At 36.6% G+C, this 17,151-nt stretch overlaps 1 protein-coding gene across 4 annotated transcripts in view; it reads right to left on the reverse strand.

The window, feature by feature from the left end:
- The window catches only part of KIF13A (kinesin family member 13A), a 268,116-nt gene that overhangs the window by 155,749 nt on the left and 95,216 nt on the right, over positions 1-17,151 (reverse strand). For all 4 annotated transcript variants that reach the window (XM_077143440.1, XM_077143438.1, XM_077143439.1 and 1 more), the window contains exon 3: positions 10,960-10,972. In XM_077143440.1, coding sequence (XP_076999555.1) covers positions 10,960-10,972 — 13 coding nt within the window. The remainder of the gene's footprint in view (positions 1-10,959; positions 10,973-17,151) is intronic.

Here is a 17,151-nt window from a genome sequence, read left to right on the forward strand (position 1 = left end):
CAGAGACTCAAAATCTGTACAACTGATTTGACATCTGTATCAATGCTTTGCTATCCTCTTCCCTTCAACCCACTCCCAAACTGTCCCTATTAACACCCTGCTGTACCACACCTGCCCTTTAGTTTCTGTTGATTTCTTCAATCACTTTGTTTCCAACTCGAGAGTCACCTCTGACTCTTTTTCTAAACCATCTTCTCCTGTAAGCTGGCAATATTCAAATCCTGGATACTTAATTTCTGCAATATTTGGTGAATTCTTCCCTTCCCCTTTTCCATGCCACACCAGAACTGCTCTGACGTGGGTCCCCATGAGCTCTTTCCTGGCACACTGTATTAAAAATGCTGTCTCCAGATTCCTTACTGATCAAACCCAATTCATTCTACGTGTGCTTTCAGATTAACCTTCTGAACTGGTGCCCCAACGAGGTCACTGCTCTGTTCAAAATAGGCAATGGAGGACCCTAAAGGTAGCAAAGTCCAGCCTTGCACCAAGGCCTTCCACAGCCAGGTTTGGGTTCAACCTCTTATGAAATGAGTGACCCAGGACTCCTCTTTATGCACCTTTAATGCAACTCTTGGCCTTGTTAATCTGAACATCTACATTCTCCTTTTTGAATTTGCTGGCACATTCTTCTATAATTAATTGACTGAATATATGTGGGGTTTTAATAAAGAGGTCTTGATTTTTTTTTTTTTTTTTTACATTTAATCTAATTTTATTCATGCTTGCCTTGGGGGACAGGAAATGTAATTCAGTAAAAACATACAGTAAAAACAAAATACACTTGATCTATCTACAAAGAAAAATTAGGAATTACTTTATTACAAAATGCTGCTAGAAGTCCTAATTGCGTTTATTTTTTAAAACAAACTGTAATGTTAGACTTCTGTGTACTTGGACGTAATTAATGTACATCATTATTGTAGTTTAAAAGTTCATTTCCCATGAACTCAGCTTTCTCATGGGACTCAGCTTCAAGGAATTGAGAAAACTTTCTCGATGGAAAGGGGGAAGGGAGAAATGAGATAAAGTGTCAGTGGCTGAGTTTCAAATTGAGTCGAGAGGTTATCCAGGAGGTTATTCTTGTACATTATATAGATATCCCCTTTTTAGTTTAAGGTGTAGTAGAGAGGCTAGAGGGAAGTGCCTGAAACTGTAGAGCTGTGTTCCAGTAGCCATGTTTCTTGAAGATGACTGTATAATGATACAGCTTTCACAAGTGACATGTGATCGTGAAAACCTGGTTCTGATGCCCCTTTTATCTACAGTATGGACAGATGAGTAAAAACTATGGATTAAAAATAAGTAAATAATAGGGGAAACAAATGTTAAGATAAATTGGGAAGAGGGAAATACTAGTAGTCAATGAGAAGGAGGGGTAAGGAGTATGGTATGTATGAGTTTTTTCTTTTGTCTTTTTCTGGAGTGATGTAAATGTTCTGAGAAATGATCATGGTGACGAATAACAACTATGTGATGATATTGTGAGCCACTGATTGCAAACCAAGTAGGGATGTTCATAGGTTAAGAATGTTCATGTTGTATGTTGATTGATTTCGTTTATAAAATTTTTTTTTAAAGTTCATGATAAGCATATTTTTTTCATTAAATATATTTCTAAGTAATTAATGTTTTTATACTGCTTTATTATTTATTTTCTAATTGCTCACTGTCTGTAAATAAAGACAATCATACCTCTTCCTTTCCAATCAGAATTTCTTTTATTTCTTATTCTTGCCTTAGTGCATTGGCTAGGATGCAAGTCCAATGTTGCTTTATTCCCTATTTCAGATGGAGAGTGTGACATCAGCTGTAGGTCTTTCATCGATACCTTTCTCAGGTAGAGGAGATTACTGTCTACTCCTAGTTTGCTCAATGTTTGTATCATTTTTGTCAAATGCTTTTTCAGCATCTACTGAGAAAAGAGTATGATTATTTCAAATTCTGTTAGTATGGCATGCCAGTTTGAAAGGAGTTATGCACCCTAGAAAAGCCATGTCTTAATCCTAATCAATCTTGTGGGAACAACTGGTCCCCTTAAACCCTATTCGGCACTGTATACTGGAAACTTGATTAGATTATCTCCACAAGATGTGGCTCATCCAATTGTGGGTATTAACTTTTGAATACAGGGAGATGTGATTCCACCCATTTCGGGTGGGTCTTGATTAGTTTCCTGGAATTTTTTACAAAAAGAAGTATTTTGGAGAAAATCTGAGAACAGCAGAGCCACAAAGCAGAGAGCCCATGCTGCTGAAGACCTCTGGAGATGAAGAAGGAATATGCCCCTGGGGGAGCTTCATGAAATAAAGAAAGAAGCCAGGAGAGGAAGTAGACTTTGCCATGTGCCTTTCCAGTTGAGAGAGAAACCCTAAACTTCATCGGCCTTTCTGGAGCAAAGGTAATCTCTTGCTGGTGCCTTAATTTGGACATTGTTATAGACTTGCTTTAATTGGGACATTTTCATGGCCTTAGAACTGTAAATTGGCAACTTAATAAATTCCCCCTTTTAAAAGCCATTCTATTTCTGGTATATTGCAGCTAGCAAACTAGAACAATATAACTCTATTTTTTAAACATTTGAGGAAATGGTAAAGTATTTTCCAAAGTGGATGCATCGTTTTGTAATCATCCAGCAATAAGACTACACTGAATGATAACCCCACTTAGTCATGTTATTTTCTAAAAAATATATTGTTGGATTTAATTTGCCAATATATTATAGAGTACTTTTACGTTTCTGTTTATGAGGGATACAATTCTACAGTTTCCCTTCCCTGTAATTTCTTTCTGCTTTTGGTAATCAGGGTAATGCTGGCTTCTTAAAAAAGAAAAAAAAAAAGAACTGGGAGATGTTTATTCTTTCTGTTTTCTGAAAGAGTTTGTATAAGATTAGTAATTTCTTCCTTAAACATTTGATAGAATTCACTAGTGAAACCACAGAGGCCTTATTTTGAGGTAAAGTTTTTAGTAACAAACTAAATTTCTATAAAAGATATATAGCTCTTTGGTCTCTAATATTTTCTTGTGTAAAGTTTGGCATGTTATGTTTTGCTTTTTTTTTTAACTTTTTTTTAAACTTTTTTTTATTAATTAAAAAATTAAACAAAACATGAAGATATCATTCCATTCTACATATACAATCAGTAATTCTTAATATCATCACATAGTTGCATATTCACCATTTCTTAGAACATTTGCATCGATTTAGAAAAAGAAATAAAAAGACAACAGAAAAAGAAATAAAACGATAATAGAGAAAAAAAAAAGATTATACATACCATACCCCTTACTCCTCGCTTTCATTTACCACTAGCATTTCAAACTAAATTTATTTTAACATTTCTTCCCCCTATTATTTATTTTTATTCCATATGTTCTACTCTTCTGTTGATATAGTAGCTAAAAGGAGCATCAGACACAAGGTTTTCACATTCACAGAGTCTCACTGTGAAAGCTATATCATTGTTCAATCATCATCAAGAAACGTGGCTACTGGAACACAGCTCTACATTTTCAGGCAGTTCCCTCCAGCCTCCCCACTACATCTTGAACAACAAGGTGATATCTACTTAATGCATAAGAATAACCTCCAGGATAACCTCTCAACTCTGTTTGGAATCTCTCAGCCATTGACACTTTGTCTCATTTCACTCTTCCCCCTTTGGTTGAGAAGGTTCTCTCAATCCCTTGATGTTAATTCTCAGCTCATTCTAGGGTTTTTCTCAGTCCCTTAATGCTGAGTCTCAGCTCATTCCAGGATCCCTGTCCCATGTTGCCAGGAAGGTCCACACCCCTGGGAGTCATGTCCCATGCAGAGAGGGGGAGGGTGGTGAGACTGCTCGTCATGTTGGCTGGAGAGAGAGGCCACATCTGAGCAACAAAAGAGATTCTCTTGGGGGTGACTCTTAGGCCTAAATTTTAAGTAGACTTGACCTATCCTTTGTGGGGTTAAGTTTCATATGAACAAACCCCAAGACTGGGGCTCAGCCTATAGCTTTGGTTGTCCACACTGCTTGTGAGAATATCAAGAATTCAACTTGGGGAAATTGAATTTCTCCCCACTCTCACCATTCCCAGAAAGGGGCTTGCAAATACTTTTCCAGTCACTGATCAAATCACTCTGGGATTCATCGGGGGATCACTCTGGACAAACCAACAAAATCTCATGTCCTACCTGAGATTCCAAGTACTTATGACATTCAATCAAACTATCTACATGAGTTATATTAGGAAATGCTCTAGTCAAAATATAAATTTTGTAACAAACATTTTTTGCTTTAGTCTCACACATAAGGTGACATTTTAAAGTATTAATTATCATCTATTTTCAGCACCCTGCAATAATGACATTCCTTTGTTCTTCCTCATGCAAAAACATTTTAAAATTTTGTACATTTAGTCACTATTATTATACACTCTAGGCATTCCTAGATTATACCATCTATCTTTCTTTCTGATTTCATTTATGTCCCCAGCCCTCCTCCCTCTATCATTTTCACATGGCATGTTATGTTTTTTAATAAATTTTTCCATTTCATCTAAGTTACTAACTTTACTGGCATAAAGTTTTCAAACTATTCTTTATTACCCTTTAAATGTCAACAGCTATAAAATTGGACATGATGTATATAACTGATATTGGTAATTTGTGATATTTCTCTTCTTTTCTAACTAATGGTTTATATTTTTTATTAATCATTTCAACGAACCAAGTTTGACTTTGTTGATTCTTTCCTATTGTTTTGCAGTTTTCTATACCATTAATGTTTGCGCTCATGGTTTTCCTTTCTTCTATTTATTTGGGTTTAATTTGCTCTTCTTTTTCTACCCTCTTAAGATAGAAGCTTATACACTGATTTTTTACTGTTCTTCTTTTGTCTTAGAAGTATTTAAAACTATAAAACTTCCTTATCATGTCATTCTCATTTCAATTAAATAATAATATTCTTACTGTGATGGTTTGAAACTGTTATATACCCCAGAAAAGCCTTGTTCTTCTATTCCAGTCTGTGGGTGCAGACTTATTGTGGGTAGGATCTTTTTTTTGGGGGGGGGGGGGGGGGAGGCGGCAGGTACACAGACCAGGAATTGAATGGCAGGCAAACATTCCATGGAGGTGTGACCCACCCAATTGTGCCTGGAACCTTTTGATTAGATTATTTCCATGGAGATGTAAGCCTGCCTATTCAAGGTGGGTCTTAGTTTACTGGAGTCCTTAAAAGAGCTCAGAAGGATAGAGAAAGAGCTCAGAACCCACAGAGAGAGCAGAGAGATGAAGCCAAGACACAAACATTTAGAGATGCAGAAGGCACCAGAAGCCCCAGGAGACGCCAGAAGCTGAAAGAGCTGCTTGAAACCAGAAGTCAGGAGAGAAGGACAACAGATGTCACCATGTGCCTTCCCATGTGACAAAGAAACCCTGGATGTAATTGGCCTTCTTGAGTGAAAGTATTCTCTTGTGGATGCCTTAATTTGGACATTTCCACAGCCTTAGAATGGTAATATATAATTTATTAATCCCCTTTACAAAAGTCAATCCATTTCTGGTAATATGACATTCCAGCAGCTTTAGCAAGTCAAAATACTTACCATTAAGATAAAAATATTTTAAATTTACTCTGATGAGCTATTCTTTAGCTAACAGGTTATTTCTGAACATACTAATTTCTAACATGAAGCAATTTTCTGCTTAAACCTTTTTTTAATGATTTCTGGCATTCTTGCCTTTTGGCCAGAGAATATATCCTTTAAAAATTTAAATCCTTATCATTTATTAAAACTTTATTTATGTCTCAAAATGGTTAAACTTGAAAATATTCCATGTGTACTTGAAAAGTAAGTATCTTTTGGAAGTGTTAGGTTCTACAATAAGAATGTTTATTTTCTCAAACTGATCATGCATTTAAAATCTTCCATAAACTTCCTAAAATTGTTCCTGAAACTATCTGATTGTTCTACCAGTTACTGAGAATGGTGTGTTCAAATTTCTCACTATAATTGTGAACTTAGCTGTTTCTCTTTGTAATTCTGCTACTTTCCACATTTTATATTCTGGGTCATGTTATTAAATAACATATATAAATTTAGATTTGTTAAAATCTTCCTAGAAAATTCTACTTTTTAACAGAACAAAGTGTCTCTTTTGATCTCTATTAATGATTTTTGCTTTAAAACTACTTTGACTAATACTAGATTTCTTTAGTCAGTGTTACATAGTTCAGTTTTTTCTATTCTTTCTTTTGCCTTTTCTGTATCCTTATGTTTTAGGTGTGGATTACCAGATATTTTGTTTTCACTTCAAACAACAAGCTTTGTCTTCTGATTAGAACATTTAGTATATTTATATTTAATTTCAGTATTAGTGATAAAATTTTCATAAGTCTAGAAATGTCTTTATTTTGTTTTCTTTACTTAATTGCTAGGTATAGAATTCTAGGTGTGAAAATATTTTCTTTTAACCCGTATTTTTTTTACTGTCATCTTGCTTCCTTCTTCCTTTTGAGAATCTGTTACTCATATGAAGATTTGTTTCCCTTTACTCCCCTTAAGATTTGCTCTGTCTGTTGTTTTTTGCAATTAATTTTGCATTAAGCCATGAAGATTCCTTTTATTTAACTTATTGTAATCTGTTGGGTTTCTTGGATTTTTACATTGATGTCTATCAGTTTTTAAATTATTCTTGGCTACTATCTCCTCAAATATTATTTTTATCTCACTTTTTCTTTCCCTTCTTTCTGAAATTCCATCTATATACATACCTATCTACCTATACGCATACATACAACCTCCTCTCTGCTTCTTTCTTTCCCCTATGGTTTCCAATTTTTTTACTCTTCTGTGCTTTGATATTTTCTGCTAATCTATCTTCCAGTTCTTTAACTTTTTCTTCAGCTGGATCTGTTCTCTTGCTAAAAACTAAATTCTTAATTTTGGTTTTGGTTTTTGAGATGGAAAATTTATATTGGGTTATTATCCAGAGGTTATGTCATTTTTTTAATAATGTCCAGTTCTCACCAATCTTTTTCAATCTTATCTTTTATCTTCTTGAACATAACACATTAGTTATTTTAAAGTGTGTATCAAATAATCTGAACAACTAAAGCATATGTGGTTCTACTTCTATTGTTTATTACTTCTGCTAGGTCTTATTCATGTCACCTCATCTTATATTTTAAAAATTGTCTGTGGACTGTGTGATTGTGAAAATTTGTGTCTGATGTTCCTTATATCCAGGGTATGGACAGATAAAAAAAATAAAGATTAAAAAAACAAATAAGTAATGGGGGGACAAAGGGGAAAATAAATTGGGTAGATGGAAATGCTGGTAGTCAACGAGAGGGAGGAGTAAGGGGTACGGAATGTATGAGTTTTTTCTTTTTTCTTTTTATTTCTTTTTCTGGAGTGATGCAAATGTTCTAAAAAATGATCACGGTGATGAATACATAACTATGAGATAATACTGTGAGCCACTGATTGTACACCATGTATAGAGTGTATGTGTGTGAAGATTTTTCAATTAAAAAAAAGAGAGAGAAAAATTGTCTATGGAATCATCATGGGTCTAGATCTACATTTGATTCTGCTCAGTAACTATAGGTTCTACACTCTGGGATCACTTTGATCCAGTTTTAGTGACTGAGACTCCTGGGTCACCAAAAGGACTTGAAACCATACTGAAATCAATGTGAAGGCTGATTTATTTCTGCTTCACCGCTACATCCCATGGAAGGCTGGGTCTCAGCCTGATTGGAATGTGCCCACCCAAAGTATAAGGAGCTTACCAAAGATCCCACCTCTGGCAGCACCTGATCTCCAACACTTCTGTCCCACCAGGCCCTACATTGCTCTGCTCTGTGCTGAATACCATACACTGAAAACCTAGGCTCACCTCTCTAGAGTCCCACCTTCTTCTGGATGTTGGTATGGTAATTCCTCAGTAATTTATTATTTCCCAGTGTCTTCAAGCATAAGTTTTTACATTTTTGTCTAACCTGGGGAAAGGTGATTTATTATTTCTGACTGCAGAAGTCAGAACAGGACCATTCACTCTATGAATTCCACAAATATTTTTTCCTAGTATCATCAAAAGTTTTTAATTTTGATGAAATCAAACTTATTTATTGTTTCTTTTGTTATTCATGGTTGTAATGCCATATCTAAGAAACCACTGCCAAATCCCATAATTTGCCCCAAGTTATAAGAGTTCTTATTTTAGGTTCTTGATCGATTTTGAGTTGCTTTTTGTATATGGTGTGAATTAGGGGTCTAACTTCATTCTTCTGCATGTGGATATTCCGTTTTCCCAACATCATTTGTTGAAGAGACTACTCTTTCCTCACTGCATGTACTTAGCACCTTTGTCGGAAATCAGTTTGCCATACAGATAAGTCCTGAAACCCAGAGGGCCCAGCGTCTCCAAAACATCAGATAGTTTCATTTCCCTACCCCATATTAGTGACAGACCCTTCCAACATGAAAAAGTTGGAATGGCCCTAGCCCAAACACCCCTAAAGAGAGGCATGGAAAGATCAAGGGTGATGGTGGAGTTATACAGAGAAGATAGGATTAACAAACGAATATGAATGCTGAATCATTAAATTGATATCTCTTTTTAGTCTCCAGTATTTTAGAGCAGCTAGAAGTAAAAACCTAAAATTGTGAAATTGTAACCCATGTCAAACTCTTAAATAGGTTCTACAACTAATCGTGGTGCTGTGTTTTGAAGTTTATAGCTTTTTTGTAAATATGTTATTGTTCACAAAACAGAAGGGAAAAAAGTTGATTGTGTTAAGCCCTCTAACCACCTATATTCTGGAGCAGTTACAAGGAAAAATATGAGAGGATTGTATGGTAGCCCATGACAAACTCTGGGATCTGTACTGTAACTACCTGAAGAGTGCTTTGACAACTATTGCTTTTTTATTTCTTTGCTTTGTATATATGTTATACTATACAATAAAAATTAAAAAAAAAAATTCAAGCCTCCTAGCCCACTGTATTCTGGAGCAGCTAGAAGGAGAAATGTGAGAGTATGGTATGGCAGCCCATGACAAACTCTGGGATCTGTCCTGTAACTACTTGTTGAAGAGTGCTTTGAAAACTATTGCTTTTTCATTCCTTTGCTTTGTACATATGTTATACTACACGATAAAAAAGTTTTTAAAAAATCAGTTTGCCATCGAATCTATGGATCTATTTTTGGACTTTCAATTCTATTCCACCAATCTATTTGTCTATTTTTGTGCCAGTACCGCGCTGTACCAATTACTATTCCTTTGTAGTACAATTTGTAATTGGGAAATGTGAAACATTCAATCCTGTTCTTTTTAAGATTCCTTTGGCATATTTCTATTATGAGCTCAGGGGGTGGCTTTCTTACTGGAGTTGAAATGATTAGTGTCAAAGATACTGGAGGCCTTTAACAAATGGAAATAAGTGAAACAGCATTTTAGTGGGTTTTTCACACCAAAAAAGCTAGTTGGATATTTCTTCATAACCCAAGAGGCAAGTGTTTTAGTTTGTGAAAGCTGCTGGAATGCAATGTACCAGAAATGGAATGGCTTAAAAAAAGGAATTCATTAAGTTGTAAGTTTACAGCTCTAAGGTTATGAAAATGTCTGAACTAAGGTATCCAGGGAAAGACACCTTGACTCAAGAAAGGGCTGATGCCTTTGGCGTTTCTCTCTCAGCTGGAAAAACACATGGCCAGGTCTACTAGCTTTCTCTCCTGGCTTCTTCAAATGGCTTCCCTGGGGACATTTTCTTGCTGCATTTCCAAAGGTCTCTGGCTGTGTGGGCTCTGAAGTTTTTTCCCAAAATGGTTCCCTCTTAAAGGACTCCAGTTAGCAACACCACCTGGAATGGGTAGAGACACATCTCCATGGAAACCATCTAATGAAAAGGTCCCACCCACAACTGGGTGGGTTACATCTCCATGGAAACAACTTAATCAAAAAATTCCCACCCAGCAATACTGAATCAGGATTAAAGAATATGGCTTTTCTGGGACACACAATAGTTTCAAACCAGTACAGCAAGTAAGCCTTACCTTTTCTGGATTCCTTACCCTTACCCAGCAAGTCTTAGATTTTGACCACAAAGTATTAGTAACAGTTTACTGTTACTGATCCCATCTCAGGAACCACACACTAGCTATAACCAGCATCATTAGTCTGAGCGTGGTCAAATTTCTCCTTTCTTTTGACATCAACTGCTGCTCTGACACCCGATAAAATACTAACTGGTTACCAAATCAGTCTTCAGTTATTGTCATTCTCCTACTTCTCACATGTATTTTTTTCCCATTTACATTCTACCTTTTGGGCTCCTCACAGGTTAAACACACCGTTACAGGCAGGGCAGAACAGTAGATGACAACTCCAATAAGTGGATTTTGTGATTAACCGGGAACTGTGATGGAGCACACAGAGTTGGTAAAAGATTGAATCCCTATCTAAAAGTTTAAAGAATTTTTCTGATATTTCAACTACTCTTCATAGGGCACAGAAAAAAAGATAGTTTGATCAATAGTCACAGTTACCACACTACCATACTATGACATCACCATTTTTGTCCTTCTACTTTCTAAGGAGTGATACTGTATGGTCCTAGCTCCTCCACTTACTCACATGTGAATTAGGACATGTAATTCATCTCTCTGAGCCTCATTTCATCATCAATAAAACAGAAACAATAACCTGGCAGGTTTCCTCTGAAGATCAGTGCATTCATTCAGAGAATGAAACCATACGTGAAAGTGCTTCATAAATGCACAATAACATTCTAATTTTATATTACCACAACATTAATTGTTTGATCACAATTTGAGCTTTGCATGAGAATGCTGTTTTTTCTTCTCAGGGCACAGAAGTCCCATACAGGTTACTGTGGTTGGTTAAATTCTTGAGTTTTGCACACTAAGAAAGTATGCATGCCAAATTCTGTACTGACGCTTACCTTGGGAGGTTTTCTTAGTGATGGGAACAAAACAATTCAGCAGCAGAAGAAAGGAGGGTTGTCAGTGCAGCAGCCACGTCAGAAGGAAGCAATGAAAGAGAGAAAACATAAGGTAAATTCAGCATCTGGATATCATGATCTGAAAGGCATTTTTTTTCATGAAGACAAGAAGTAAAATTCAAGCACATTACTGCCTGAGTGCTAAACTCTTATATTTGTTCAAAAACGCTGTATGGGCATAATGATTTTCTTTCCTGGTTTAAGAGAATGAGATCCACACAATAGAGCAGAGATAGTTTTAATGATTCTAAGAAATACCAGAACAACATGATAACAAAGAAAGATGCATCAATCATTAGTGCACATGGACAACTAATATTTTTATATCAGTTTTCATATTTAAAGAAGTTTTCTTGAATTGTTTTAAATAGATGCATATTTTCCCATGATGATCATATATAATCTAATCTGTGAGCACTTTTCACATTTAAAAACCATGGTTCTTGATGATAATTTTCACATATTTCAACCACTATTAAACCATACACGTCCTTTTTTTAAACATTCTCTTTTTTTTCATCTTAGTAGAAAGTACTAAAATTACACCTGGAAGGAAACAGTTTTCAAAGTAATGAAATGTTGACTTGACTTAATTTGTAAGTACTTTCTTTACATGCAATATTAAGGGGCAGGACTATATGATTTCTTTGGTATGTGATCTCGGGACAGTTCTTGACTTTCCCGATGGGGTTAATTGAGAAATGGGGGAATTTTTCAATGGCTCTTAAATCCTTGTTCACAGGGAAGAGAATCACTGGGATAGGAAAATAGGTTTTCCAAAACAGAGGGCATGGGAATCAAAGGTACAAGCAAAAAATAACATGGTGCCTTTTCGTTTTATTATTGGGTCCAACACTCTTCACAGAGCTCTAAGGGCCCCAAATAAAACCCAGAGGTCAGCACCAGGGAAAGAATGCCCATGGGTTCCATAATCTGATGGACAATTTTACACCTGTGATTCCAGGAAAAGAAAATCATGATATTCCTATAATGGTAAAACTGAAGCACTAAAGCATCATCTTCTTAAAATTCCATGAATGACTGTGTTATTACCTCAGGCAGCTAGGCACAATCAGAATGTGATTTCTGCCTTCATGTTTTAGAGAGGAACTATACCTAGAATAACTGTTGCTCCGGCTGCTATCAAACAAGTCTCAGCATAAGTGTTTACCCTTTAAATGCTCAATAAACATCTGTAAGTTTACCCTTTAAATGCTCAATTAACATTTATAAATGTTACAATAAAAATTTTAATTAAAATAAAAATCAATAGGTCAATCCCTCAGTCTTGGGGTTCATTCCTATGAAACTTATTCCTACAAAGTACAGACTAAGTCTACTTAAGATTAGGCCTAAGAGTCATCCCCAGAGAACCTCTTTTGTTGTTCAGATGTGGCCTATTTCCCAGCCAACACCACAAACATACTCACTGCCCTCCCCCTCTCTACGTGCGACATGACTCCCAGGGGTGTAAACCACCCTGGCAATGTGGGACAGAAATCCTAGAATGAGCTGGGACTCAGCATCAAGGGATTGAGAAAGTCTTCTTAACCAAAAGGAGGAAGAGAGAAACGAGACAAAATAATGTGTCAATGGCTGAGAAATTTCAAACAGAGTCAAGAGGTTATCCTGGAGGTTATTCTTACATGTTATATAGACATCCCCTTTTCAGATTAAGGTGTATTAGGCTAGAGGGAAGTGCCTGAAACTGTAGAGCGGTGTTCCAGTAGCCATGCTTCTTGAAGATGATTGTATAATGATATAGCTTTCACAATGTGACTGTGTGATTGTGGGGAAAAAAAAAACAACCATGTGCAAAAAAAAAAAAGCATAGGTGTTTTCATTCTAAGAAAGCCATGGACTTCCACTCGACACATAAAGTTTGAAGTTTCTGCATGAAAATCTCCTTAAGAACACCAGTCTAAAACATTAATAATAAGGAAATCTGGATGTGTTGGGGAAGGGTGTGTAATGTAGGAACTTGTACTACCTGCATGATTTTTCTCTAAAACCACAACTGCTCTAAGAAACAAAAAAATTAATTAAAAAAACACACTACTCTGGAAGGGTATCTGTTGTAAGCTGGTGAAACAATAATGAAAACTCCATGTACAGTACTTGATTAAGTCTTCTTTTATTTTCCTACCTATCTATCTACCTACATACCTATGTGGGTCATGTACTGACTTCTCAAATTTGAGCTGGGACTGGGTAATGCCAGGGAAGGAGGAGAGACTGCTGCAGATGGCAGGGGCAGGGCAGTGGTAGAAACTGTTAGTTCTATGATATTCTTCTCCTCTTCTTACATTGTATTAGAGCCGCTGATTTTTACCCTGGCACAAGGCCAAGTTAAAAAAAAAAAAAAAAAGACTAAATTTCCCAACTGGTCAATGGAATGTAGGGCAGTTTCCCAATATTTTTGTTTGTTTGTTTTCTTTTTATTGAGATATATCACATATTCACATATCATACAGTCATCCAAAGTGTACAGTGGTTCACAGGAGCATCATATAGCTGTGCATTCATCTTCACAGTCTATTTTTTAACATTTTCATTATTCAAAAATAAATAAGCATAAAAATAAAAATAAAAGTAAAAAAGAACAACCAAAACATCCCCTTCCCCCCACACTCCCTTACAGTTTATTTTTTTGTCTTTATTTTTCTTACTCATCTTTCCATACATTGGATAAAGAGAGTGCCAGTCACAAGAGTTTTACATTCACACATTCATACCTTAAAAGCACTATAGTTCACAGTTCATTCCCTTCCAAGACTCACAGGTGTGTTGTATCCTCATCACTGCTTGTTATGAACTGACACTTCCAGATGCAAGTAAAAAGGACACACTAATTTCAGGAGCATGTGCACAGCTCAATTACCTTCCTTTTGCTACTAAATTATTTTCCCACAGAACAACAAAAATACGCTGGAGTAAAAAATCTAGCTTTTTAAGTGCTACTGAAATACAGCAGAAAAACTGCAGTGCCAGGTTTGTTCCCCTAAGAAACATTCTTAACCCGTATTACTGAAAAATGTGCTTTTATTTTCATAAAAGAACAATAAAATCAAGAGACATGAGTGTCCAAAAAAAAAAGCTCTATAGTTACTCAATCATCTTCAAGAACTAAGGCTATTGGATTATAGCTCAACTCCAATACACCAAAAACTGAAAAGGGATTTTTATAAGAATAACCTCTAGAATGACCTCTCAACTGTTTGAAATCTCTCAGCCCCTGAAACTTTATTTTGTTTCATTTCTTTTCCCTCTTTTGATCAAGAAGGCTTTCTCAATCCTATGATGACTGGGGGTACATTAACTGTTTGATTTTGTTTTTTTACATACTTTAAACATTTTATGGAACTTAAAATGCATACTTATATGTAATGTCATTCACCAATCTTTATGTATAATTCTATTTAGTGGATTTTTCTTGCATAAACCACACCTGTTGTGCATTTTCATGAATTTCTAGTTTCTACTTATGTAAGTGGAGGGAGAACCTAAAGAAATCCTGAAAGGAATGTGAGTGCAGAATCCTAGGTTTTACGACTTTTTAACCAATCTTTTATAGTTATCCTGCTCACACTTAATTCAACAGCAGTGAATTATTTAGCACCCCATTTTTTATTGAGTCACCTCCTTCTATTTAACTTTTCATGGAATCTCTTTCTGTACCTGAATTCCACTGGTTGGCATAATGCTTAATCAAACTACATAATTACAGTTACACTTATGAGTGGTATAAAGAGACTTGAGAATAAACTAATATGACTCTGTATACAGCTCCATGCAATGGGAGCTGACAGGCATAAATGTACTAGAGAACTGCTTGCTTTATTTTTTTATTTTTTTTATTTTTTATTTTTTTATATTTCAGGTGCAGCTTCATTCAGTGTTCCAACATAGTTACATTACACTTAGGTATTATTGTGCTGTCCATTTTTGAGTTTTTGTATCTAGTCCTGTTGCACAGTCGGTATCCCTTCAGCTCCAATTACCCATTATCTTACCCTGTTTCTAACTCCTGCTGGTCTCTGTTACCAATGATATATTCCAAGCTGATTCTCTAATGTCGGTTCACATCAGTGGGACCATACAGTACTTGTCCTTTAGTTTTTGGCTAGACTCACTCAGCATAATGTTCTCTAGGTCCATCCATGTTATTACATGCTTCATAAGTTTAGTCTGTCTTAAAGTTGCATAATATTCCATCATAGGTATACGCCACAGTTTGTTTAGCCACTCGTCTGTGGATGGACATTTTGGTTGTTTCCATCTCTTTGCAATTGTAGATAATGCTGCTATAAACACTGGTGTGCAAATGTCTGTCTGTGTCTTTGCCCTTAAATCCTTTGAGTAGATACCTAGCAGTGATATTGTTGGGTCGTAATCCATTCTGTCATTCTATGTCTTTTGATTGGGAAATTCAGTCCATTAACTTTTAGTGTTATTACTGTTTGGATAATATTTTCCTCTACCATTTTGGCTTTTGTATTATATATATCATATCTGATTTTCCTTCTTTCTACACTTTACTCCATACCTCTCTCTTCTGTCTTTTCGTATCTGACTCTAGTGCTCCCTTTAGTATTTCTTGCAGAGCTGGTCTCTTGGTCACAAATTCTCTCAGTGACTTTTTGTCTATAAATGTTTTAATTTCTCCTTCATTTTTGAAGGACAATTTTGCTGGATATAGAAGTCTTGGTTGGCAGTTTTTCTCTTTTAGTAATTTAAATATATCATCCCACTGTCTTCTAGCTTCCATGGTTTCTGCTGAGAGATCTACACATAGTCTTATTGGGTTTCCCTTGTATGTGACAGATTGTTTTTCTCTTGCTGCTTTCAAGATCCTCTCTTTCTCTTTGACCTCTGACATTCTAACTAGTAAGTGTCTTGGAGAACGCCTATTTGGGTCTATTCTCTTTGGGGTGCGCTGCACTTCTTGGATCTGCAAATTTAGGTCTTTCATAAGAGTTGGGAAATTTTCAGTGATAATTTCTTCCATTAGTTTTTCTCCTCCTTTTCCCTTCTCTTCTCCTTCTGGGACACCCACAACACGTATATTTGTGCGCTTCATATTGTCATTCAGTTCCCTGATCCCCTGCTCAAGTTTTTCCATTCTTTTCCCTATAGTTTCTGTTTCTTTTTGGAATTCAGATGTTCCATCCTCCAGTTCACTAACTGTAGCTTCTGTCTCTTTAGATCTACCATTGTAGGTATCCATTGTTTTTTCCATTTTTTCTTCTTTGTCCTTCACTCCCATAAGTTCTGTGATTTGTTTTTTCAGATTTTCTATTTCTTCTTTTTGTTCAGCCCATGTCTTCTTCATGTCCTCCCTCAATTTATTGATTTGGTTTTTGAAGAGGTTTTCCATTTCTGTTTGTATATTCAGCATTAGTTATCTCAGCTCCTGTATCTCATTTGAACTACTGGTTTGTTCCTTTGACTGGGCCATATCTTCAATTTTCCGAGCGTCATCCATTATTTTCTGCTGGTGTCTGGGCATTTGATCAGATTTCCCTGGGTGTGGGACCCGGCTGGTTGAAAGGTTTTTCTGTGAAATCTCTGGGCTCTGTTTTTCTTTTCCTGCCAAGTAGGTGGCACTCGTGGCACTCGTCTGTCTGCGGGGCCCACCAGTAAAAGATGCTGTGGCTCCTTTAACTTGCCAATCCGAATCTCGCAGTTGGCCCGGGAAACCGCGCGTGGAGGGGGGGCTCGCCGCCGCGGCTTGGGGGAGTGCCGGTCCAAATTGCCCAGCTGGCCCGAGACGCCAAGCGTGGTGGGAGGGCCCCGCTATCCAACGTTCCCAGTCAGACCGGGGAGCCACGTGCATGGAGGGGACCCCAGTCACCAGCCACCCCGGCCGGGAAAACGCGCGCCCCTCGGGTATCTCACCACAGCGGATTCTCCCTGCCCGTTCAGCCGTTCCAGAATGGGGTACGCTGTCTTTTTGGTCTCTGTCGTGGCTCCAGGAGCTGTTTCGTATTGTTTCTGTTTCTTTAGTTGCTTTTCTGGAGGAGGAACTAAGACCCGCGCGTCTTACTAAGCCGCCATCTTCTCCGGAAGTTCCCTGCTTGCTTTATTTTAAAAAAGCTATTTAAATCGCTGCTTTATTCAACAAAGAAGACT

The sequence above is a fragment of the Tamandua tetradactyla genome, chromosome 25 (genome assembly GCF_023851605.1).
Source record: "Tamandua tetradactyla isolate mTamTet1 chromosome 25, mTamTet1.pri, whole genome shotgun sequence".
NCBI lineage: Eukaryota > Metazoa > Chordata > Mammalia > Pilosa > Myrmecophagidae > Tamandua > Tamandua tetradactyla.